General features: G+C 39.2%; 1 protein-coding gene across 1 annotated transcript; it reads right to left on the bottom strand.

Moving 5' to 3' along the window:
• Nucleotides 1-1737: 1737 nt before the first annotated feature.
• Nucleotides 1738-13284, bottom strand: LOC114898979 (guanylate-binding protein 5-like). Its single transcript, XM_029229249.1, has 10 exons — nucleotides 13079-13284; nucleotides 12450-12577; nucleotides 10135-10244; nucleotides 8554-8765; nucleotides 7962-8201; nucleotides 6638-6918; nucleotides 5654-5866; nucleotides 4799-4901; nucleotides 4319-4500; nucleotides 1738-2897 (listed from the first exon to the last, which is right to left on the bottom strand). The coding sequence occupies exons 1-10, from the start codon at nucleotides 13248-13250 to the stop codon at nucleotides 2784-2786; spliced, it is 1755 nt and encodes a 584-aa protein (XP_029085082.1). The 5' UTR covers nucleotides 13251-13284; the 3' UTR covers nucleotides 1738-2783.
• Between the last annotated feature and the right edge of the window lie 13954 nt (nucleotides 13285-27238).

The raw sequence follows: 27238 nt of genomic DNA, 5'->3' as shown, positions 1-27238 counted from the left end.
CATGAGTATATCATTTCTAAATAGATATAAATATTTACTATGAATTCTCAATCATTAAACACATATACATTGTTTTGGCCTAAAAATACTACTACTGGAAAGCTTTTAGAAACCATTATAATTTTAAGGATGATTTTCAGTATTTTGGAAAAGTATTTGGAATCAACTACTAAAGTTGAACATAAGTAGCCAATAGCTTGTGCATTTCACTCCTAATTATACATCCAATGAAAGGTGGTAGGTAAGAATATTTGTGGATGACTGATGAAAGCAACACGTGCCTCTGTAAGTTCTAAGAGAAAGGAGGAAGCCATTTTTTTTTCCTGAAAATATAATTAAAAAGTATTATACTAGAAATCAGACACTTTGTAATATACTCTAAGCTACCAGTACCAAGCTTGGACTCTTAGATAAGTGACTTAATTTTGCTGAGTTGCAATTTTTAAAAATCTCTTCTAAGAGAGGTAGTAATGAAATCAATATTTATTTTGAAGATATTGTTCTTTTCAACCATGACAATTCCTTGGGTATTAAGATGTATTTTTTTCCTTTATTAATTGTACAGCTTGCAAAGGCAGTTATAAAGTATTATTAGGTAAATGCTCAGCCAAATATGTTATGGTCTTTGGTACCTTTGGATGTTCAGTTCAAGTCCAGAAATACAGCTGAACAGCACAAGGCCCTATCTGATTATGGGAAATTCAGCATAATAAAACTCTGCAAAGAACAGGAAAAAAGACAGATGTTAAAATATGTGCTTTTCTTCTTTAAATAGTAAATCATATTTTGAACAACTAAAAAATTTCAAGCTCCTATAATGTAATCCAATTGGGAAACACCTTATATAAATAAGTAAGCAATTTAAGGAAAACAAAATAGAGTTTTGTATAATGTCTCTATAACTTTTAAAACCTATTTCACTAGGGATTTATAAAACAAAGAAACAAAAAGCAAATAGAAAGGTATAAGAAAATGTGTTTCATTTCCAATATTAAAATAATTCTCAAAAAAAGTTCTCAATATTTTTAGGGAAATTCAGAAGTCCCTATAGACTTTTAACTATTGGGAGGAAAAAAACACAAAGTAGTATAGTTATTTTAAAAAATTGTATGGTTATTTACAGTTAAAATATATATACACAGATATATTTACAGAATCCATAGTTTTTAATAAAAATCAGTAGGCTTTCATATATGATTGCAAAGAATTAAAATCATTTAATTTTAGTACTATAAGCAAGCATAAAATTAAATAAGTCCCATGAGATCTTTTGGAACATTATCTTGCATACCTTATACCAGCAGTCCCCAACCTTTTTGGCATCAGGGACAGGTTTCACGGAAGACAATTTTTCCGTGGACTGGGGGAGGGGGGATGGTTTCGGGATGATTCAAACGCATTACATTTATTGTGCACTTTATTTCTATTATTATTACATTGTAATACATAATGAAATAATTATACAACTACCATAAAGCAGAATCAGTGGGAGCCCTGAGCTTGTTTTCTCTTGGCACTCACTGATAGGGTTTTGATATGTCTGCAAGCAATTGATTTATTATGGTCTCTGTGCAGTCAAACCTCTCTGCTAATGATAATCTGTGTTTTCAGCCACTCCCCAGCACTAGCATCACCACCTCAGCTCCCCCTCAGATCATCAGGCATTAGATTCTCACAAGGAGCGTGCAACCTAGATCCCTCGCATGCACAGTTCACAAGAGGGTTCGCGCTCCTATGAGAATCTAATGCCGCCGCTGATCTGACAGGAGGCGGAGCTCAGGTGGTAATACGAGCAATGGGGAGTGGCTGTAAATACAGATGAAACTTTGCTCGCTTGCTAGCTGCTCACCTCCTGCTGTGCGACCTGGTTCCTAACAGGCCATGGACTGGTACTTGTCCATGGCCCAGGCATTGGGAACCCCTGCCTTATACCATTTATTTACAGACTTAAAGGATTATAAAGATGTGATACACAATCACCAAGTCCAATATAAATTGCTTCATAATATATAATGTCCTATTTAAGTTATGCCCTTGGTGAGGATAACAGGAAGGTTAGGCTTCTTTAGCTCTTCAGCCTATGACACAATTTCCATGCTGGTAGTACCTTCCATCTTCTAGAGCACCTCTATTTCATTATGATGTTATTTGCTTACAGCTTAGAATAGTCTAAGCAGACTGTCTACTGACCATGACCAGGAGTCATATAATTGCCCATAGACTGAGCAGCCTCCACCCAGTTGAGAACCACACACGTCTCCACTACGAAGCTTGGTTAGTTTTTTTGCGTGTGTTTTATCATCAGTGCCTCTCCCTGATGGCATCCAGCACAAAACCACTTGGCAGGAGTGATGCCCACCTGAGTCCAAGTCACTGGGCAAATTCCATGTGACTTAGTTTATTGTAGAAACACCCTCCCAGGTCTCTTCCAATCCCCACTGAGACAAATATGGAAAATTAGAGGGGTGGTATTGGTGTACAAGAGAAAGTTTCCCTTTATAGATCCTGCCCAATATCACTGCCAATAGCGGCAATGATAATATGTCCCTTATAATACAAGTCATAATCTCTTTAAGGAAGCAAACAACATTTAAACTATTGAAATTAGTGAAATGCACGTTTTACCAATTATGAGCATCATAACCTTATAACTCAATACAAAAGCTCAATATAATTATTATGAAGTTTATTTAAATGGTGATTGTCTCAAGTTCTATAGTTTCTTGTTCCTTTGTGTCTTCAGTGAAAGTGAACAAGAAAATGAAGTTCTAGTGTTTAGTTCTTTAGAGTAAGATACATGTATCATCTGGTGAGTCATTCCTCTGGAGATGCTGGATCTCATCCTGAAGTTTTCTGCTCTCAGCTTGGAATCTCTCCTTGAGCTTTTCAGCCTCCTCCTAAAGAGTGATACATAAAACCAAAGAGCTTAGCAAAACATAATGTCCAGATCTCTGCAGGAGGAGGGGGGAGGGAATGAGCCCAAATCATTGACTTTCCCTTAGTTATTTTAATCAATCAGTAACAAAAGACAGACCCTGATTCCTCCTTTCTGTTCATGTCCATTTTACGTCTCACACTTGGTTTTCTACTTGTGTAATTCTTCTTCCATGCTTCTTTATCTAGCTACAGAAACATCCTCATCTCTCAATCCCTGAACTATTGGTGTTCCAAGAATTATATCCTAAGGCCCCTTCCCTGTTTGTCCTTAGGGAATCTGAGTCACATCTTGACTTCAATTCTCATGTATACACAGAGGAATGTCAGATCTAGTATTACAAGGAGAGATTGATACAACAACTAGGTGTCTAGGTGATATCCACAATCAGGTGAGGAGTCTGAGCCTTAGATAAGGGAATTTGTTTCATGTCTCCACAGTTATGGGGTAAAAGTAGAAGGACAGTGTGGGGAGATCAGAAACACCAGGCTGAAAATACTGTCCTTCAGTGCAGGTCTGTAATTTCAAAATTGTCTTGGAGCAGTGTCTGGAAAACAAGGACCTACAGGTAGATCAGCCACCCTGGAGGAGGAGGAGGGTGTCCTTAGTCTCATAAGCGTGTTCACATAAGAATTTCAGACTAGGTTTGTAGAAACGAAAGCATTGTAGATCTCACTCACTGGGAAGGCTGTTTTGATAACTTGCTAGGATGTATGATATTGGCATTTAGTTATCTCTTTGGAACCTAATTTTTCTAATCAGAAAAATAAGGACATAATGGTTGTGATTCACAGTGAATAGACTAGATTAGAGAATGTGTGTACAGTGCTTGGTAAATAAGAACTACTGTTAATTGAGCGATAATAATAGTAGAGGACTGGATGAAACAAGTTAAAGGCTTTCAGAACCAGTGACAATTAAGGAAGGGAAAGGGGCATAAACACAGTAATATGAAATTAATTTAGCAAGGTAATCTATGACCAGTGGAAACGACTAGCTAGAGCAATTAACAAGATAACAAAAAAGACTAATTACCGTGGGTTAGAAATATCCTTGGATTTTGCTTAACAAATTAATAGTGCTTATGCTGTGCCAAGCATCATTCTAAACACAAATATTGACTCATTTAAGTATCAAAATAGCCCTATAAAATAGGTATTATAACCATCTCCAAACAACATATTTATATATTTATAATATATGTAATATATTTATAATATAAGAAGTGGAGCTGGCTTTTTTACCCAGGCTGTCTGATTCCAGAGTCCTTGCCCTGAGCCACAATATTATGCTGCCTCTCCTACATTGTCACTGCTTCGTGCTTTCATCAGTACAGAGAGGGGTATGTGATTAAAATCCAGAAACGAAATAATTGATGAGTACCTTGAGCCGACGTTCTTGGTCCCTCTGTTGCAGGGCCTGCTGGTACAAACTTTTTATCTCCATTTGTCTCACTTGTTCCCGATGGAGTCTCTCCCTCCGCTCCATCCTTTGCTGGTGCTGCATTAGAATTGCCCCCAACCTCTTTTCTTCAGCCTTCATAAACTCTGCTTTCACACGTGCCTCTGAAAAGGAAGAAAATGGCAAACTTCTCTAGGATTAAAGTACCCTTCCTTCTGCCTCCCACTCACTTGTTATTGCTGCTACTTCATAGAGAAAATTCCCTGGGGTCATATTTCCCCTCCAGGTAATCATATTGTAGCTGACGGTATATGCCCTATTCAAATATAGACTGAGGAGCTAAGAATGGCACATCTTTGCCATTCTTGCTCTTGTTTAATGATCCCAGGTGAACCAGGCCAAATTAATTTAAAATGTATAGAATTTCTGTCTTACATTTTTTTTTCTCCATTTTCTTCTCACCTTCCATCTCCTTTTCCCTTGCTGTGAGAACCAGATCTGTCTGCCAAATGGTAACACTCACAGACTCCTTGGACTGTAAATATTTCTGCAGAGCTTCCTCAGCCTAGGAACCCCAAAAATGCAGTTAGAGCTAGGAAATGATTAGAAATGTTATAAACCTCTTTATTTCTTTTTCTTCCCAGCATCTTTTCCTCCCTGGAAGTGCTCAGTCTGTACTTGGTGAAACTATGTCAAGCCTTTTCTGTCAAGGGGTGGGCACAAGCTCCAGGCTGGCCTATTAGAGTACCCAAGGCCACTTGATGCAAAATATTTGGGTACAGGCGGGAAAATACTGCAGCTTGGGTGTTTTAAAGACTGATATGGATGGTGGGAAAGATGCTTTCTCTCCTGTGAGACTGAGGGCACAAAGGACTAGTTAAGCTGCGAGCTGTTGGTGTCATGTTTGCTGCCGAGTGGGGTGAGCCTGCCTGAGAATGATGCCAATGGTGAGGAAAACGGAACAGAAAGCTGGAGTTGAGATTGGAAAGAAAAAGGAAAGGGGAAAATTGATTACATTGTTACATGTAATCAACTGATTATGTTAAACTCTTGAACATATCTACACTTACAACTAAATTTAAACATTTTGCCTTTAGTTTATGTGAGCCAGTGAATTATTTTCTTAAGTTAGTTCAATTATTGGGATTCTGTACTGTGTAACCAAAAAAGTCCCTTTTTTGCAATGAGTGTTGAAGGTTGTGATAAAAGTCTGGTGACTATGGTGATAGTTCAGTTTAATACCAGAGCTCTCATTCTTCCTGTCCAAAAAAAGACCCCTAGCAATTCCCCATAATTAATACATAAAACTAGGGATACCTGTATTCCTTTCCTGGGCGCCTGATAGTACTTTGCCTTCAGCTCTTCTCTCTTCTGAAGGAAGAGACGATGCCCCCCAGGTTTTGAATAAATCCCTTGCTTCACATCTTCTTCTAGAGGACAAAAAATATCCTGAAGTAAAGCTGAACAGCGATTCAGTGATGCCTCTAAATTCTGTTTACAAAAGTCATTCTGTTTGGCTTCTAGCAGGGTCTTAAAGGGAAAAAGCCCCATGGAAAAGGTGTTAGCAACACTACAGTACTTTTAGAAATGGCTTACAAAAAGAATCTCTGTATTTTTTCTGTAAATTCAAGGACTACAAGCAATACTATATCCTCCCTACCAAACCTAGAAAAGTTCCAAGGATGATACACTGTAGAAAAATGACTTTACTTTTGTTTTTGAAATCTCCTGGAACCCCATTCTTTGGCTTTTTCTGCTTTAGATAGGATCTTCAAACTGCAGATCTCTAGCCTCATGCCCTAATTTTAAATGCAACCTACTGTTTTACAACCATCCCAGTATTATACTGGGCTGGGATTCCCAATGAGGTAGAATGGATGAGTGTGTGCTATTAAACCTAGAGGCATAATATTTTAGTAGATCCATTTGGCAATTCTGTATGCTTGATTAATAAAAAAGGAAAGTTAATTAGTACTTTATGAATACATTTTTTAAGGGATAAGATTACTTTAAAAAAAATTAGTCCATGGGTGTAACATAGTAAGTTGAGTTGTCTGCATGTAAAAGTTTCAGAATCTATAGGGTCCAGAGTAGTTACATGTTTATTTGTTTGGTTTTTTGTTTGTTTGTTTTCAGAATAATAGTGATATCTTGGTCACATAGTGATAGTCATTGTCTCTCAGTCTAGTAAGAATTGTTTCTCTTAATTAAGTCCTCATTTTGCCTCATTTTTGCCTCATAGCAATACCTTGCCTATATTGCCCCTAAGCCCCATGAACTACAGCAATAAAACTTAATTACCTCTAATTTTTCCTGGAACCCTTGGTCTATATCCTCGAAAGGGTTCTTCATGAAGACTTCCATAGCCCCTTTCTCACTGACCCTGTGCAGGTCCAGCAGCTCCTGGAGGGTTTCCGTGGGCAGCTGCAGCTTCTGGCCCATCTGCTGGTCATAGTGGGCAATGGCCTTTTGCACTGCGGCTGAGTTCTTAATCTGGGCCAAGGCCAGAACTTCGTTCTCCATGCAGGGCAGATCCCCACTGTTGATGGCATTGACATAGGTCCATACCAGGCTCTCTAGATCTTCACAGGAGGAAGAGATGCTTGAATTATTTGCAGAGAAAAGGGACATGCTCTGAACTGAGTAATTCTGAGAATGTTAATTTAGCGTATTCAGCCTCCTGCACAGTGTTCATGTGGCCCAGATAAGTTCCTTTGGGAAATTATGTGACCAAGAAGACAGATCTTTAATTCTTTGAGAAAAGAAAGTGTTCAAAGAGGAAAGTTCAAGATCTATGTGATGATCCACATTTCATCATTTTCTCATTGAGAAATGAGGAAATGGTTATATAAAATTGTGTGTATTCATTTGATTAGAATACTATAGACCTTTTGCCTCTTTATACTTCCCATTCTTTCTCTCTTCCTCAGGTTTCTGTTTCCTTCAGAATTCCATTTTCTCCTCCACTTCAACCTGTAAAGCTGGTATGAGTGTTACCCTCATTGTAAAAATCACAAAGTAGGCCAATTAGACCAGCTCACCTTACTCTTTGTTGGAACATTCCTGTTTGTCTTCCTTGTCCTTAGCTATTTTTGTTTGCACTCAACTTCCCTTTAGCGCATAGCAATAATTGACAAAGTTCCAAGACATAGAGTATTTAGGAACAACTGGACCAAGAAGTCTGCTTAGATTTCTTTAAGGGTTCTAGACAACTTGGGCATCTGCTTGTTTAATGTTTGTATCAAGCACATTCTATTTATACAGAGAATGTATGTGTTTTCCTCATCTTCTGCCTATCAAAGGCATAATGAGTATCCATAATATCAGTAGAACAAATGCTGCCAACCCATGTGGGTTAGTCTAGTTCAACAGTGGACCACTTATAGGTAGAAGTTTTTTAACCGGACCTTTTCATCAGGTTATATTCCTAATTTATCTTACTTTGCAAGCATTGCTAAAAAATCCTAGAAATATTTTTGGTACTCACCTGAATTTAATAAATATGATACATATGGTTTTCTTGGTAGTAGCTGATTATGTAATTTCAATAGTGGAAGGAGAAAACTACAGCAGTGCTCCCATTCTCTATTTTGGATTGAAGGAAAATCCTTGAAGAAGTACTCACGAGATCCATTGACCTTGATGCCTCCTGAAAGAGTTTTAGTCTTGGAATGGCTGAAGATGTAGGAACAGAAATCTGCCACTTGTACAAATTCAGGATCCAGGTCATCATTATGCAGTGTCTCAAGCTGGGCAAGCTTTTTCCGATGAGTGGGCAAGTCAAAAATAAAGCATTTCTTTATTGGAAAGAATTTCTGTATACACAGACGGGGCAAATTAAAATTTTGAAGATGTTGATCGGTGCCTGAGGAAGGAAAAATAGAATTATTTAGTATAGGGTTAACTTTCATTTTAATCTCTTTCCCACAAATAAATGTGCTTTCTACCTACTGTTATTTATTTCACTACATTTTCACAAACCCTAACCAAAAACTTAAAACGTGATCAATCAGAGAAAGGAAAATGGAAAAGTAATTTGCTCCAAGAACAAGGGAGTAATACAATTTAATATTGAATGTATTAGTTCACTTTAAATCAATAGTATTAATTATTTATGTGATGATTTAGTCAGCTGAGTAAATATAGGAAACTATAACTTTAACCAGCAACACACAAGAGATAATTTCTTGTGCTACTTATCTCCCTCTTTCCAAAACTGAAGTCCCTGTTTCCTTGCTTTGGCCTCAATGAATTCTCCAGGTACTCATCTGCTGTGATGAGTCGCCCATTTGCTTCCAGGTCAAGGTAGAAATCTCTCACAGTCCACACTAAGTCTGGACAGATGTTCATAAAGTCAGGTGCATTGTCTGCCCCATCAAGATCAGGTGAGGTAACTGTTCTGAGCAGATTTGACAGTTCTGTCACATAGCTGAGATGCAATTAAGGAAAACTGTTGGAAATAGAACTGTGTCTAAACCATATTTAATTCCATGCCCTCCTATACTTTTATATTCCCTTTGGGTTATAACCAATCCTCATTTCATCAGTAAATAAAAGGACACTTTTTCTTGCCCCTTTTTTTCCCCAACATCTTTATTGGAGTATAATTGCTCTACAATGGTGCATTAGTTTCTGCTGTATAACAAAGTGAGTCAGCCATACATATACATATGTCCCCATATCCCCTCCCTCTTGCATCTCCCTCCCACCTTCCCTATCCCACCGCTCTAGGTGGTCACAAAGCACGAAGCTGATCTCCCTGTGCTATGCAGCTGCTTCCCACCAGCCATCCATTCTACACTTGGTAGTGTATATATGTCCATGCCACTCTCTCACCTCATCCCAGCCCACCCTTCCCCCTCCCCATGTCCTCAAGTCTACTCTCCACGTCTGTGTCTTTATTTCTGTCCTGCCCCCTAGGTTCTTCACAACCTTTTTTTTTTTTTAGGTTCCATATATATGTGTTAGCCTACGGTATTTGTTTTCCTCTTTCTGACTTACTTCACTCTGTATGACACACTCTAGGTCCACCCACCTCACTACAAATAACTCAATTTCATTTCTTTTTATGGCTGAGTGATATTCCATTGTATATATGTGCCACATCTTCTGTATCCATTCATCTGTCGATGGACACTTAGGTTGCTTCCCTGTCCTGGCTATTGTAAATAGAGCTGCAGTGAACATTGTGGTACATGATTCCTTTTGAATTATGGTTTTCTCAGGGTATATGCCCAGTAGTGGGATTGCTGGGTCATATGGTAGTTCTATTTGTAGTTTTTTAAGGAACCTCCATACTGTTCTCCATAGTGGCTGTATCAAGTTACATTCCCACCAACAGTGCAAAAGGGTTCCCTTTTCTCCACACCCTCTCCAGCATTTATTGTTTCTAGATATTTTGATGATGGCCATTCTGACTGGTGTGAGATGATATCTCATTGTAGTTTTGATTTGCATTTCTCTAATGATTAGTGATGTTGAGCATCCTTTCATGTGTTTGTTGACAATCTGTATATCTTCTTTGGAGAAATGTCTATTTAGGTCTTCTGCCCATTTTTGGATTGGGTTGTTTGTTTTTTTGATATTGAGCTGCATGAGCTGCTTGTATATTTTGGAGATTAATCCTTTGTCAGTTGCTTCATCTGTAAATATTTTCTCCCATTCTGAGGGTTGTCTTGTCCTTTTAATGTTTACAATGTTTTCATTTTTGTGTTTGATACACAAGGACTCATGAAGGTAGCTGGTGAATAAAGCAGTTCTCTCTGGCTTTGGTGCCATCCTGGACAACAAAAGGATACTGCAAGAGGTCGATAGCCCTCTGGTCAATTGTGTTCATAGTATTATATACAAAGGTACTACTCAGTAGTAGTGCCAGTACAAATATCTGGGTGTCACTCTTCTTGTCACCCTAGAAGTCAGAACAAATTTCAGTCATGTCTCATGGCATTCGCATATGAGCAGTTATTAAAAATAGACCCTTGGGCTTCCCTGGTGGCGCGGTGGTTGGGAGTCCGCCTGCCGATGCAGGGCACATGGATTCGTGCCCCGGTCCGGGAAGATCCCACACGCCGCGGAACGGCTGGGCCCGTGAGCCATGGCCGCTGAGCCTGCACGTCCGGAGCCTGTGCTCCGCAATGGGAGAGGCCACAACACTGAGAGGCCCGTGTACCGCAAAAAAAAAAAAAAAAAAAAAAGACCCTTGACTTACAAATGTTAGCCAAGACGAACAGAAATGGTTGTGAGAAACATATGAGCTTTGAATAGTTCTGTCATTAGCATTGATAATTTTATACAAAGCCATATTTTGTTAACTTATCAGTCCCTCTTATAACTGGTTAGGTATTTGAAAAATGGATAGTCAAAGTTCATGAAGGTAACCAGAGTGCTTAAAATCAAGATTTTCAATTGTGTAAAACAAAGTTGGTCTGTATACATAATACATGCATCTATTTTATTGAGTAGCTTTTAAATACAGGACGGTTCGATACGTTTTTCTTTTTCTTTTTTTTTTTTTAGAGAGAGGGATGGGACAAGTGACAGCATACAGCTAAGCTTCAGCACCAGAATTGCTCAAAGAGTAGGGATGTATTAGGGATACATATTCAGGAGCCTACTGGGGGTGAAGGATGTGAATAAACTGCACAGGTAATAAGGCAGTTCTCTGAACTGACTTGGTATTTCTCTGCTGCACGAATGGATCAGGAGCCCTGCAAAGGAGAACCTTCAGTGTATTCAATGCAAACCTCTCAATGGTTCTCTCCCTCTTTTAGAACATGTAATCTAAACTGGATACCCCCAACCTTGGGCTCCAGGGCACCTTCTTCGTGTTGGGATCTGTACATAGAAGATGCAACAACAACAAAAAAAGAAAATGCTAAGATACAAAGATATACAGTTCCTGTACGTGGAGGCCATTTCTTACAGTTCTCCAGGTGATTATCTAATCTGGTAGGGATGAGAAACGTAAAGTCCTTATCAGCCTGAGCCCCAGAGCCTCTTCTCCACAGACTACTGTCATATTTTTTCCCCTTGTTGAGGTTTCAGATAATGTTTAAAATGTAAAATGGATCAGAGATAATTCTGCACAGGTCAGCAGGACTGGAGCAGAAACATGTTTTGATTCCTGGTACCGTCGAGATAAGTTTTTAACTACTGTCTCCATGTTACAGGTGAGGAAACTAAAGAAAAAAGGAGTTAACTATTTTAAATTGTGGTAAATTAAAGGCAAAATGAAGACATAAAAAATGAGAGCTCAAGGGAAAGATCCAGTTTTGTGCTCGAGCCAGCTCACGAGAGCTGGCTGTGTACATCTTTCCTGAGCCCTGAGTTTAGTGACGACTTTGGTAGCTTGGAGTGAGCTGTTATGGGAGTACTTGGAAATCCGGCAAGTACTACAAAGCAAGGCTTTTCTTCCCCAGTGGGCTGCTTGTTAGACACTTACCAGCATAGAAGTGGAAAAATCCCACGTTACTCCTGTGCAAGTGATAAAATGGATGAGATCAAAGGGGAAACTGAAGATTTGAGGAGACTTATTCTTGCTTGTCAGAGTCCGAGAGCTCCTAGTGCCAGGACCCTGATTTGGACTCAAGTCCCGCTGCCCTGAAGCTTACTGCATATCTCTATCCTCTACAGGGTCAGACTCGTGACAGTGATTTTGTTTGTACCACCTTTCTGCAGTTCGGTTAAGTGCCTATCTCCATGTTAGCACAGCCTCCCAATTATGATTCTGGCTTATACATATATTTTTCTCACTTCGGGTTTCCAAACTTTGACTATTAAAAATAGAGAGGGGGATAAAAGGTATACTCTGGTCAAGCAGAAGTACAAAAAGAAATCTCCCTGTGTAAAGAATGTTCGGGGATGAGGAGGTTGATTGAAAAGGAATCCTGGGCTTCCCTGGTGGCGCAGTGGTTGAGAGTCCGCCTGCGGATGCAGGGGACACGGGTTCATGCCCCTGTCCGGGAGGATCCCACATGCCGCGGAGCGGCTGGGCCCGTGAGCCATGGCCGCTGGGCCTGCGTGTCCGGAGCCTGCGCTCTGCAACGGGAGAGGCCACAACAGTGAGAGGCCCGCGTACCGCAAAAAAAAAAAAAAAGGAATCCTTGTTCCTTGCCTTCTCTATGTCTCCAAGTCCCTCCGTGTCAAGAAGAACCAGGATGTGGTTTGGCTTCTCAGGGTGAGGCACACACCACATCCAGATGCCCTTGGTGTGAGACTGCACCGTGGATCCAACAGAGAAACCTGCAAGGGGGAGTGGAGAGGGTGTAATTGAGGAGGGGATCTGGAAATTGGAGACTTTCTTGACAACTGAGTTACCATTTAAGGAAAGCAAGATGAAGATATGGCAGAAAGTATAACCCAGTATTGATCTGAATTACAATAGAGGGATGAGATAATAAGAATACCAAGTACTGTAGGCTGGAAATTTGATGGATTTTTTTGCAAGAATATTACGCTATTAAAATTTTAATCATTTGTAATTACATATGTAGAAGTATTTTAATGATGTCTTACCCTTATAATTGGAAAATAGTATGATTTTTCTAAGAAAAAAAGAGGTGATATGTCAGAAACAGAACTCAACCCTTTATCTCCCAGAAGATAATTAACTATCTGTGGCCCAAACATTAGCTTTCAATATTCCTCCTCATCTCTAACTTCCTGTCCTCGCATCACCTTCCTGCACGCTGGGAGTGTGGGTGGACAGAAGGGACCCGGCTGGGCTTTCCTGGTGCCACTCACCCTTGTTCTTCCCAGCCAGCTTGTTCATCAGGTAGGATTTACCGGTGCGGTAGAGGCCCACGATAGCCACCACCACAACGGGCTGCTGAATGGCAGACAGGATCTTCAGAGCTTTCGGATTAACCAACAGTCGCCCATTAGTGTTCTCGATGAGGCACAAGGGTTCTGGCATGTGAACCACTGGGGCCACGTTCAGGGGGGTCACCTGACCTGCAAGGGAAGTGATGGGATAGACTGGAATTTCTAGACTTTAAACAGAGAAAAATCATTTTGCTTCCTCAACCTGCAGGCGTGCTACTCTGCAGCATGGCCTAAGTTTCCGAAGAAGTTTAAAAAAGACAAAAGAGCAAAGGGGGTCATAGCAACATAGGTCTTAGTCCCTTCAGAGTTCTGCTATAGGCTACCCCACTGGTTCTTAAATATTGGGTGGCCTTATGGAAAACCATTTTCTGAGACTAGTTTACTGCTATTTTGAGTCTGACGCTTCCCCACTGGTTTTGGCTTGCTTCTATTTCTTAGCTTTTACCTCTTTGAATCCCCGGATTGAATCTTTATGGCCACTATTTGTTACATGACACTTCTTGCTTTTACACTGTATCAACTTGCTTTTCTCTGATTTAGGGCTATGTCCAGTCAAAGTGTATTATACTAAATCCTGCCAGGTCATTATGTAGCATTATCTAACAAATAACAGTTGTTTACTTCTTAAAGCTCTACTTTTAAAGAATTTTTTATGTAGCTATTAATGTGTGTTCTTCAGTCAAAACTTAAATGAGTAATCATTTTATGAATGAGAAAGTGAGTGAAAATCCTTTCTTAAATAATACTTAACCATTTATTTTCTAATTTCTGGGCATCAATTTCTGTAACCTAAAGAGTCCCCAATAAAACATGTTTAAGCTATCTGAGATTAAAACAAATGCTTGCTTTTCTGCCTTGCCACATCATAAAGAACAATTTTCTTCCATTTTAGAAGTGATTATTTTCAACAGAAGCTAAAAATCCACCATCTGCTTGCCTCTTTTAAAAAACTGAAATCTTACAGTGCAAAGGTCTGGATTCCCTTGCTAGCTTTTAAAAAGTTATAAAGACCCATTCTCCCCCTTTCTTCATAGCCAATGCCCCAGAGATTATCCAGATGATAGATAAATAAAAACAGAAACTGCTTGGCAACAGATAATATATCCATTGCAAATGTCATCGCGTCAGGGCATGGGAGCCAGGAAATGTTCAGTCCAAGCCACATCCAAAAAGAGGGGATCACACATAATTTTACATTCCCAAATTCAAAGTTTCTTTTTACTCTAATCCACTTCCAATGCAGTATTGGCACCTTATGCTTGTTGAGTTCTGTTATCTGATTTGTATATAACAGGGATCATAATCATTTCCAGGTTCGAAAGATACGGGGACCTGGCAGTGATGATCTATAACAGTTAGCTAGAAAGATAGAAGATACACAATCTAAATCTATTTGCAGATTTTGGGAACCTCCAAGCTCTTGTGCTTTGGAATGAGGTCACTAATGGGAAAGGAAGCTAGTCTGTCTGAATTTTCAGACCTCCTAATGAATAACATTTAGTGCTGTGTATCTATATTAATGAAAGTATTTTATACACTGTCCCCAGATGTTACCCGGCTAACATCTTTAATGCTTTTAGGACAGCCCAATCTCCAAAACATCTCTGCAGATTCAATGTGTTTGAGCCCCATACATAACTATTACTCTATCATAACTCAGCCTGTGATGTGTGCTCTGAGTTGCATTCTTCTCCCTAACTCTGTTAGAGCCCCATACTCTTTTGTAAATAAAAACAATGCAAGAATGCATCAAAACACACAGAAATACAAATATACATTTTGACTTTGAAATAGGGCAGATCTGATTTCTAATCTCAGACTTCCACCTGGCTCTCTGTTTGACACTGGCATTTCACTTAACACTCTAAGCCTATCTTCAGAAAAAGAAAGTAAATAAATAACTATTTATATACATCAGTATAACTGCTAGCTTAAAAAAGAGAGAGAGAGCTGTAGGAAAGGAAAAAAATGGTAAAGAAGGAAAATGCTAAGACATATAAGAGAAAAGGCTCGGAAGGACTACTGATGGAGTTTCTAGAAGAAGACATCTCTATTTTCAGTCATACAATTCTAGATGGGTTTTGTGTTACTTTTATGTTGGTTGCCTTTACTTTGTGTTGTTTTTGGTTTGAGTTGGTAGGAAAAGGAAAAAGCTCTTCTTAATGAGAAAAATGGAAATCAAGCAAGAAGGAGATGCGCGAAGTATGTGCCGTGACAAGAAATTCAAAGGAGGAGAAAGTTTCAAGGAGTAAACAAAATTTCCAGACAGTGTTAAGTGATTCGTTGGGACTTCCGTGGAGGCCCAGTGGTTAAGGCTCCATGCTTCCACTACAGAGGGCAGGGGTTCAGTCCCTGGACTAAAGGTCCCAAGTGCCGTGCGGTGCAGCCAAAACAAAACAAAACAACAATGAAAAATACATAAAAAACAAAAAGTGATTCATAATAGTAAAATTATTAGAGGAGTAGAAACAAAGTCCGACACAAAAGGCCTTAAGGAATGAGTGGGTGTCAATAAATCAAGACTAATTCATTCAGGGTTCTTTCTAAAGGAAGAAATTCATCTTCAAAAAAGTGCAGGACTATGACTAAAATATACAGCCATTTTCATAAAACTTCTTCATTGTTCATTCTGGGTTTCAACTTTTTTCTTTCTCTTTTTGTCCTTAACAAGGTAAGCAAACCATTTACATTACATTTCGTTCAATGCTCTTTCTCATGAAAATAGTACAGTCATAGTTCTTCAAAAGTTAAGGTTTCAGTTTGAAGGATCTTTATCAGGTTTTATTAAAGGTAACTTAAGTGGCAATTATGATCCCTATAGATCATAGGGTGGCAAAGGAAGAAAAACAGTATGAAGACATTTCAAACTCTCAGTCCCCACACGTGCTCTTGTCTAATTCAGCGGAAGTGGCACTCAATGAATTCTGCTGCCTGTCTGACAACACCACAATTTACCTTTAATAAGAGCTGATAGTCCACGTGGAGCTCAGCTGCAATGTATCGTGAACAGGCTTTTTAAGACATCCTGACCCTTTCCACCCTTGCCCCAGACTTACCTTAATGGTGAAATCAACAGCAGAGATCTTTTAGAGCTGGTAACAAAGGTGCTTCAATGAGAAATTGGCAAGAGTTCTAAATCTGTCCCTCAGGTTAGCTGTGTTGGTTTCTGATATACTTTTTTCTTATCCAGTCCTGGAGATTTCTTTTCTTTCCGCTCCACTCTACCAGAAGGCGGAGGATTACAGTATGAAACAAAAACTGAAAGTGGAAGGGGTTTTTGAAATGTTGCTGCAGGAAACTGAAACCCCATCCAAACTGAAACCACAAGCCAATCTGAAACCACAAGCCAAATTGTACATGGAAGAGAACTTTGAAATCATTTGCATTTTTTCTACTCCAGACTGTCCTCAGTGCTGTGAGAAACCATAATAAGTCTACAGTAACAGTGAATATAACCCCAAGGTATGTTTACATTATGTGAGTATACCATTTTTGTTTGTTTTTTGTTTTTGTTTTTGCTTGGCTGCACCGCGCCGCATGCGGGATCTTAGTTTCCCGATGGGGATCCAACCTTTGCCCCCCACAGTGGAAGCGCAGAGTCTTAACCACTGGACCGCCAGGAAAGTCTCCATTTGTTTGATTTTAAGGAACCAGCCTTCCTATGCAATTCAGGTCATCTCCTGCTAAACACTTAGGAATTTTGATAGAATTTTTTTCTGAGAAAACTTGAGTTTGACACACAGAATAAACTGCTGTATAATTTCAATGAAGAAAAATTCACTTTCTCAATAGACAAACTAGATGCTAAACAATTTTAAAGAACTTAAAAAAAAATCAGTCATTAAATGGTCAACAGATTTTTGTAACTGCATCTTTCATCAGTCAGGCAAACATTCAAAGCAAACACTTTGAATGCCTACTACACACTGCAGTGTTCAAAGAGAAGCAAGAAACCGACAATCAAGAAGCATCATAATCCCTATGAGGAGATTTTGCTCTAGATGAATGCAACCTACAGCCTCCTTTGCCTCCCTCAAACCCAGTCCTCCCAAACATGCAAATATTTGTTTGGTTGTCTTCCTTATTTTCAACTACTGTCTGGTAGTGTTGGCACATTGTTTTTCAGAGCTTTGTAACTTAAATCTTTCAACACCCAAGATATTAATAATAGAAAGTTCTCTATGTCTTTTTATTATTATTACTGACATATAACTGACGTATAACATTGTATTACTTTTAGGTATACAACACAATGATTTGACATATGTATATATTGCAAAATGATTACTACAAAAAGTTTAGTTAACATCTGTGACCACACAGTTACATTTTTTTCTTATGATGAGAACTTTTACGATATACTCTTTTAGCAACTTTCAAATATACAGTAAAGTATTCTTAGCTATAGTCACCATGCTGTGCATTATATCCCAGGATTTATTTATAACTGGAAGTTTGTACTTTTTGACCACCTAACACATTCCACCTTCCCTCCCCTCACCTCTGGCAACCACCCATCTGTTCTATGAGTTCAGTTTATTGTTATTTTTTAAGATTCCACGTATAAGTAAGATCATACAGTATTTGTCTTTCTGTCTGACTTATTTCACTTAGCATAATACCTTCCAAGTCCATCATGTTGTCACAAATGGCAATATTTCCTTCCTTTTTATGGTTGAGTAATATTCTATCATATATACATACCACATTTTCTTTATCTACTCTTCCATTGATGGATAGTTAGGTTGTTTATACATCTTGGCCATTGTGAATAATCTTGCAATGAACATGGAAGTGAATATATCTCTTCAAGGTAGTGTTTTCATATCCTTCAGAGATATACCCAAAACTGGAATTGCTGGGTCATGTGGTAGTTCTATTATTAATTTTTGAGGAACCTCCATACTGTTTTCCATGGTGGCTGTGCAAAATCTATATTCCCACCAACAGTGCATAAGTGTTTGCTTTCTCCACATCCTTATCAACACTTGTTACTTATTGTCTTTTGGATAATAGCCATTCTGACAGGTGTGAGTTGATATCTCATTGTGGTTTTGATTTTCCTTTCCTTAATAATTAGTGATGTTGAACATTTTTTTCAGTTACTTGTTGACCCTTTTTATGTCCTTTTTGGAAAAATGTTTATTCAGGTCCTCTGCCCAGATTTAATCAGATATTTTTTTCCTACTGAGTTGTATGAGTTCTTATATATTTTGGATATTAACTTCATCAGGTAGATGATCTACAAATATTTTCTCCCATTCTGTAGGTTGCTTTTTCATTTTGTTGATGGTTTCCTTTGCTGGGCAGAAGATTTTCCATTTGATGTAGTTACATTTGTTTATTTTTGCTTTTGTTGCCTTTGCTTATGGTGTTAAATTTTAAAAACACTTTGCCAAGACCAATGTCAAGGAGATTATCCCTATGTTTTGTTTTAGGAGTTTTTTGGTTTCAGGTCTTAACATTCAAGTCTTTAATCCATTTTGAGTTTATCTTTGTGTGTGGTGAAAGATAGTGATCCAGTTTCTTTCTTTTACATGTGGCTGTCTAGTGTTCCCTACACTACTTATTGAAGATACTATTCTTTCCCTGTTGCATCTTCTTGGCTCCTCTGTTGTAAAATAATTGATCATATATGTGTGGGTTTATCTGTAGGCTCTCAATTCTGTTCCATTTATCTATGTGTCTGTTTTTATGCCAGTACCATACTATTTTGATTATTATAGCTTTGTAATATAGTTTAAAGGCTAGAAGCATGATGGCTTCAGTTTTGTTCTTCTTTCACAAGATTGCTTTGACTACTCAGGCCTTTTTGAGATTCTATACAAATTTTAGGATTCTATTTATATGAAAAAACTTTGCTGGATAGAGTATTCTTGGCTGAAAGTTTTTACCTTTCAGTATTTTGAGAATGTCATTCCACTCTATTCTGGTCCATACAGTTTATTCTGAGCAACCTGCTGATAGCCTATTGGGGATTCCTTTGTACGTTAAAATCTTTTTTTCTCTGGCTTCCTTACAATTCTTTCTTTGCCATTGACTTTTGACAGTTTTAATATAATATATTTTGGAGAAGGTCTTTTTGCATTGAAGTAACTAGGTGTTCTCTTTCTTATCTTCATGGACTTGAATATCAAGTTCCTTCCCCAGGCTTGGGAAATTCTCAGCTATCATTTCTTTAAATAAATTATCTGCTCCCTTCATCTGCTCTTCTTCTGGGAAACCCATAATCCTAATGTTGCCCTTCCTAAAAGAGTCAGATAGTTCTTATAGAATTTCCTCATTTTTTAAAGATCGTAATTATCTTTCCTCTTCTGCCTGTATTATTTCTAGATTTCTATCTTCACACTGACTAATTCTCTCTACCATGTGGTCTGCTCTATTTCCAACACTTTCTAATGCATTCTTCATCTTGTTTATTGAGTCCTTCAGCTCCAGAATTTCTATTTGACTTTTTCTTAGAGTTTCAATCCCTTTAGCAAAGCATTCCTTCTGTTCATTTATTCCTGAGCTCATTTTACTGCCTTTCTGAGGTTCTAGTGAATTGTCACTTTCTTTTTGTGATACAGTGTTACTGTTGTTCTTCATGTTGTGATGAGTTGTTTGTTCCCCTGTTGGTGCGTTTGAAGTAGCGAACACCCTTATATAAAGCTGTGTGTGTGTGTGTCTGTGTGTCTGTGTGTCTGTGTGTGTGTGTGTTTTACTTGATTCTAATGATTCAACAGGTTAGAAATTAGAGCCTGTCTTTTGTTTTCCAGTAGGTGGCGCTATAGCACAGGTTTTTTGATTTCTCTTACCTGCGTGACTCTGGTTGGTTATATTAGAGAGTTGGCACTTTCCACCCTCCACTGCCTCTGTCAGAGGTGTACTTTGGTGCCTTCTTGTCCTTGCTTGTGTCTCTCGGGTTGTTAGGGCCTTGCTACTGCTCGTGTCCCTGGCGTCGCAGTCAGGGGCACCAAAATGGCAGGCGCCTCCACCGCATCCAAGATCTCCTGAGTCATAGGCTCCACCTCTGCTGGGGGAGGAGAAGGGGGAGGGGGAGCTGGGATCATGGGCACTTCTGCCATATCCAGGGTTGCTAGGTTCGCTGACAACGCTGCTGTGGGTGGTGATGGATGAGAGGGCTGGAGTTGTGCGTGCCTCTGTAGCTGGAGGGATGGTGTCACAGGTCCCACCGCTGCTGCTGCCTAGATATCTGTCTCCACAAGCATTGCTATGGCCAGGAGGTCAGAGTCGTGTGTGCCACCTCCCTTGCTGCTCCTGGGTTCTCTGGGGCTGCCAGCTCAACTGCTGCAGCTCGGGGACAAGTACTGCAGGCTATGCCTCCACTGTTTCCCCAGTTCTGCGTCCTTTGTGTGTTACAGTTCACCCACCTTTAGATGTACAGGTTTATGGAATTCTCCTGGTGTGTTGGGCAGAGGTATCTATGCTGAATTGTGGATGTTTAATGGTCGTACGTTGTAGGGGGGAGACAAAGAAAGCATCTGTCTTTGCTCTAATGTTGATGTCACTCCACAGTGTTCACTTTAAAAATATTTATTGGAAAACCATATACATAAAGAGAAGTGACCAAATTACACATCTACATTAGATACTTTTAGTATCTAATTAGATACTTTTAGTATTAGTATCTAATTAGATAAAAAGTATCTAATTAGTATCGATATTAGATACTTTTCCAAAAGTAGATATGTTCTTGTGCTTTCATGTCAGTAAAGGAATAGATATTTACAAATACTCCCAGAAGCTCAGTCATAGAACCTTGCAATTTCAACTCCCTCCTCCCACAGGGAAACTGGTAGATAGCCTCTGACATGGCTCCCAATGATCCTAGCTTCATTACACTATTCCACTTCCTAGTATTCACACCCCTATGCAAGCCTCTTCCCTCTGACAGTGGACTGAGTCTAGTGAATTTCTTCTAAAAATATGGTGAAAGTTGTGGGGTTTTACTTCCATGACTAGGCTATAAAAGACTGATCTCTCTCTCTCTCTCTCCCTCCCTCCCTTCCATTCTTGGTTTGGTGACACTGGTGCAGCCAGTTGCCATGGTAGAGACACTCACATGGCAAGACATTGAGAGTGGTCTCTAGGCAACAGCCAGTGAGGAATTGAAGCCTTTAGCCCCAAATTCATAATGATTAATGCTGCCAACAACCACAAGAGTAAGGTTGGGATGTGAATCCTTCCCTGTCAAGCCTTGAGATGACTGCAGTCCCAAATGGCACTTTGCAGCAGGGAGAAACCTTGAAACAGAGGACTCACCTAGATTCTTGACATTCAGAGTCTGTGAGATAATAAATGTTGTTTTTTCAAGCACTAAATTTTGGAGAAATTTGTAGTAACAGATAACTAATTCCAAAACTTTAATCTGACTTCTAACACCATAAATTACTACTGTCTTTCATCTTAATCTGAATTAAATTATACAGGATGTTTTGTTTTTGTATTTCACTTCTTTTGCTTAACATTATGTTTTTATAGTCATTCAGGTTGTTGAGTTCAGTAAAAACATATTACTTCATATATTAATGAATAGTTTTCAATGTGGTTGTCTCAATTTATACTCTCACCATCGATGTATAAGAATTTCCAATGTTCCACATACTAACCACCGGTTAGATATGTCAGACTTTTAGAATGTAATCATCTTGGTGAGGGTGTGGTGAGTGTAGTAAATGCAGGTTTAATTTGCTTTTCTTTGATAATCAGAGAGTTTAAGGATCTTTTCATATCTATCGCTTATTTGGATATCCTTTTTGTCACACCTATTCAAAACTCTTGCTTATTTTTCTAGTAGGTTGTCTTTTTTATTTCTTGATATAAAGATTGCTTTATATATTCTGAATTTGAGCTGTGTGTATGTGTGTCTGTGTGTATAGATCTAAACTCATCAATTCTTTATTTCTGTTTAATGTTCTGTGTCCTATTTCTCAACCCAGAGGATGTAAAAATAATGTCTTTGTTATTTTCAAAAAAATTTATTTTTTCTTTCATATTTTGATCTACAGTCCACCTGGAATTGATTTTTTTTGAATGCCAGCTGGTATTGAGCAGTGCACCTCCTGGATGTTCACCTGGCTTAAAAGGAGAAATGATCAGACATAGATTATATACTGATTCATGGCCTAATGGACAATGGTTTGGCTGGATGATCAGGGACTTAAAAGGAACATGACTGGAAAATTGGTGGGAAAGAATTTGGAGAAAAGGTATGTCTACTGTTCTCTCTGAATGGGTAAAAAACATGAAGATATTTGCATCCTATGTGAATTCTCACCTAAGTGTGACCCTCAGCAGAGAAGGATTTTGGTAATCAAGAGGGAAGGTGGCAGGGATGGAGGTCATACATGGGCTCAGCAACATGGACTTCTGCTCACCAAGGCTGCTCTGGCTACCACCACTGCTGAGTGTCTAGCCAGTAGCAGAGATCAACACCAACCACTGACATGGCCCATGATGGTGCCTTCTCTACACGTAATGCTTTTGTCAAGATTACTATCCGTGGACTTACAGCATGCCTTATCCACCACCCTGGCATTCCACACAGCATTGCTTCTGATCAAGGAACTCACTTCACAGCAAATGAACTGTGACAATAGGCCCATGCTCATTGAATTCATTGATCTTACTGTTCCCCACCATCTTGAAGCAGCTGGCTTGATAGAACTGTGAAATAACCCTTTTAAAACTCAATTACAGTGCCAGCTAGGTGTCCACAAACCTTGCAAGGCTGGGGCAGGTTTCTTCAAAATACTGTATATGCTCTGAATCAGTGTCCAATATATGTTGCTGATTCTTTGACAATCAAGATTCTTGAGTCCAGGAATCAAGGGATAGAAATAGGAGTGGCACCACTCACTATTACCACTAGGGACCCCCTAGGAAAAGTTTTGCCTCCTCTTTTCACAACTCTATGCTCTGCTAGTTTAGAGGTCTTAATTCCAGAGGTAGGAATGCTTCTACCAGGAGACACAATAAAGATTCCAATGAACTAGAAGTTAAGACTGCCATCTGGCCACTTTGGTGTCCTTGTGCCTCTGAATCAACAGGCAAAGAAGGGAGTGACAGTGTTGGCTGGAATGATTGACCCTGATTACCAAGGGGAAATTGGACTACTACTTCATAATGGAGGTGGGGAAGAGTGTGTCTGGACTATAGAGGATCCTTAGGGCATCCCTTAATATTACCATGCATAATTGTTAGCGAAAGTGGGGTCCAGCTGCTCTCCACTTGAAAGCCAATAAAGAGGCAAGGTTGGTGGAAAGGACAGTTTGCTTTATTTTGGAGGCCAGCAACTGGAGAGAGGTGGACTCGTGTCCAAAGGCCAACTCCCCCCACTGATAGTCAGTGGGAAAGAGCTTTTAAAAGGAAGTTTCAGGGATGTATAGGCAGGAGGAGGGGGCTACATGCAGAAGTAGCACAGTAAACTCTGACAGTCATCTTGAAATTGGTTGTGCAATGGGCTCAGCATCATCTCGATTGTTTTAAGTAGTGAATCTTCAGTTCCAGGATCGGTTTGTTCCCCTTCCCCTGAGGCCAGTTCTCAGAATTGTGGCAGCTTATGTCATGGCTACAGTCTGGTCATCACGTAGTTAACTTCTTTCTCCTGGTGGGGGTCTCAGTACCTAGAAGACAGCTCACACGATATGGCTCAGAATATTATCTATAGCCCTTGAAGAGGGAACTAAAGGTCCTTGTCTTTGTTTAATGTCTAAACTAATATTATTTGGTCTTGTTTGACTGTTTTCTTTGCTTCTATATTTTCTCACTTCTCTGATTAAACTTATTCTTTGCATAAAGTTTTCCTACAGACAAAAGGCAGGCAGAGGACATGGGGGGGAAGGACCAGAGGCCCTGCTCCATTTCATAATGATTAAGGTCAACAGAACACTAAAACAACCCAATCCAGGCAGGACTACTAATGGTTCAGACCCTTCAGAAATGAAGGTTTGGGTCACCCCATATCATGTAAAGAACCATGACCAGCTGAGATGCTTGTTAAAGGCAAAGAGAATATGAAGTGGGTAGTAGCAAAAGGTAGTTATACATACCACATGACTAGTTACAGAAACACAGACTGTAATTGTCATGAGTATTTCCTCCTTATTTAGCTATAATATGTTTGCATGTATATGTATATATACAAATTTTTGTTTTCTTTCCTCTCTTAGTCTTTCAAGTAACATAAGACTTACTGATTTTACATCATAGTTTTAAGCACTGTTAACTTTACATCACAGTATTTAAGTTATGGGATATCAAGGAGAAGAGTAAACATTACTCAAGGACTTTACCTCCTTTTCTGGGGAAGGGATTAGTGCACTTTTGAACGTGTGTACTATAGCTGTATCACGTTATATGGAACTATGACCTTGTTATTGTCTTTATTTGGAGAATAACTATGATTTAAGGAGCTGTGTATGGGTGCCAAATTGACAAAAGGTGAATTTATGATGGTTAATCTTACGTTTCAACTTGACTGGCTTTGGACTGCCCAGATTAAACAATATTTCTGAGTGTGTCTAAGAGGGTGTTTCCAGATGTGATTAGCATTTGAATCAGCGGACTCAGCAGATTGTCCTCTCTAACATGGTGGGCAAAATCCAATCCACTGAAGACAGGAATAGAACAAAAAGTATTGGAAGGAGGAATTCATTCCTTTTTTTCCCCTGCTGCTTCACTGTTGAGCTAGAACATTTCATCTTCTCCTGCCCTTGGAACGGAATTTACACTAACGGCTTCCCTGGTTCTCAAGCCTTGGGACTCAAACTGAATTCATGACCAGCTTTCCTGGGTCTCCAGCATGCAGATGGCAGGTCATGGGACTTCTCAATTAATTACAAGAGCCAAATCCTTAATGTATGTGTGTGTGTGTGTGTGTGTGTGTGTGTGTACAGATAGATACATAGATAGACATATTATCTCTTTATTTTTATATCTATCTATCTATCTGTACACACACACACACACACACACACACACACACACACACCCCTACCTCTAGATAGGTAGGTAGGTAGACAGATAGATGGATAGATAGATAGATAAATAGATAGATAGATAGATCCATCTCCTATTGGGTCTGCTTCTCTAGAGATCCTAACTAATACATCCCCTAAAGGGAAAATCAGATCAAAGAATGACTCCATTTTATTCCTGTGATATGACATTTAGGTGGTTCTCCAGGGCTGGCTGAGACCTTACTGAGTCATTGAATTTTCAGTAGCATGAATTTTCAGTCATGGTGAAGGTGAACACTTGGTTTTTGGATTGGAATTTATCTGAGGTAGAGTTGGAAACAGCAGCTCTTATAAACCCTACTCTCAAATGCAGGCTATATAAAAATCATGCATTAAGTGTAGTAGATTCCATTAAAGGTGTACTGAAAGGGGCATCTCTTTTCCTAAGACTTCTTTTCTCATCAGAGCTTTGATGGGTATACAAACCTTCTGCTCCACCAAAACTCATTCTCTTTCTACCTTGATGACTCCATTCTCTCTTCCTTACTCTGTCTGCTTTCCTCTACTCACTACCTTGCTTTTTGGAACAAACAGGTTTCTACTGGGACTTACATCCTTGTATTTGCTACCTCTGCTCCAACAGGCATGTCAATAAATTTTTACAGACATGCACATTTCCCCTTCCAGCAAGAATTTTGGTGTGAAATGTTCACTGCTAAACATATGCTTTACCTTTTTATATGTTATCCCAGTAACTCTTCCACTGCTAGAGAGTAGGAGGCTGAATTAAAAATGTGGGGCATTGTAAATTGTGCACAGACACCTGTGCTCTGGAAACCATGTGAAAAAATGTCCTACAGGAGTCCAGAGGCATGCGGCTTAAAATGAATTATACATTTTGTGAGCTCTGAGCCTTTGGTGATGTTTCCAGATAAGCAGAAGCTGCATGTGAAATTTTTCTAGCCAGGGAAACACAGGGGGCCACAGTGGAAAAAGGAGGTATCTAGTAACCATCTTTGAAGCCATCCTCAGGAACAGTGGCTTCATTGTCCTTTGAACAATTTTTATGCAGTCTGGTACAAGTTTAAATATTTTAAGAGTCATGTTCTTGTTTTGCTAGAACAGAAGAGCAGCTGATTTCCTAGAATTGAGCCTGTTATACAAGTAACTGTTTATTGCTTTCAGTTTCAATCTGAATTCCATCCCAGAACATGCTGTTTTGAGTAACCTTGAATTGACCTAAGGGATTATTTTCCTGGCTGGAAAACATTGAGTAGGAAAACATTTACAGTAGGTCATTTAACAACATCATATCTGGAAATGCCTGTAACTTTTGGGGGCTAAGGAGGGAGTTCCAGCGCTTCCCTTTTTATTGTTGCTTTTCAGGAGCAAGTGTGTGGCATTTAGATCTTTTAAATCTTTCTACAAACAGGCTGGTCAATACAGGAAGCTGCAGAGGGAACAACTGATAGGGCTGATATCATGACATAATCATTATTTTTGATTGTTTTCAATTCATTCTCCACTCAGTAGGCAGTGATTTAAAAAAAAAAAAAAAAACACAATGAATCCTGTTGTTTTTATGCCCAAAAGTTTTAAAAAGTTAAAAGCTTCCAGTTGCAGTGCATATAACATCCAGTCTCCTCTGTGACTTGCAAGAATCGACATAGTCTGGCTCCTGCCTACCCCCTCTCTAAACCCAAGCTATCTCTACTTTACCACATGGGCCTTCATCCAGGACCAAACACACCAAGCTGTTCCTCAGTGAAGAGTTTTGAACAAAGTCTCCTTCTACTTGGCACTCCATTCCCTCCTTCCTTTCCTGACTCAATTTTCTCCTAGTAAAAATTCATCTTACATGGAAGCAACCTAAATGTCCATCCACAGATGAATGCATAAAGAAGATGTGGTATATATATATTCCATGGAATACTACTCAGCCATAAAAAAAGAATGAAATAATGCCATTTGCAGCAACACAGATGGACCTAGAGATTGTCATACTAAGTGAATAAAGTCAGACAGAGACAAATATCATGTGATACCACTTACATGTGGAATCTAAAAAACGATACAATTAACTTATTCACAAAACAGAAACAGACTCACAGACATA

The sequence above is a fragment of the Monodon monoceros genome, unplaced genomic scaffold (genome assembly GCF_005190385.1).
Source record: "Monodon monoceros isolate NGI ecotype Baffin Bay Population unplaced genomic scaffold, NGI_Narwhal_1 Super_Scaffold_18, whole genome shotgun sequence".
Classification (NCBI taxonomy): Eukaryota; Metazoa; Chordata; class Mammalia; order Artiodactyla; family Monodontidae; genus Monodon; species Monodon monoceros.
The sequence above is the reverse complement of the archived record's forward strand: the minus strand, read 5'-3'. Positions and strand labels throughout refer to the sequence as shown.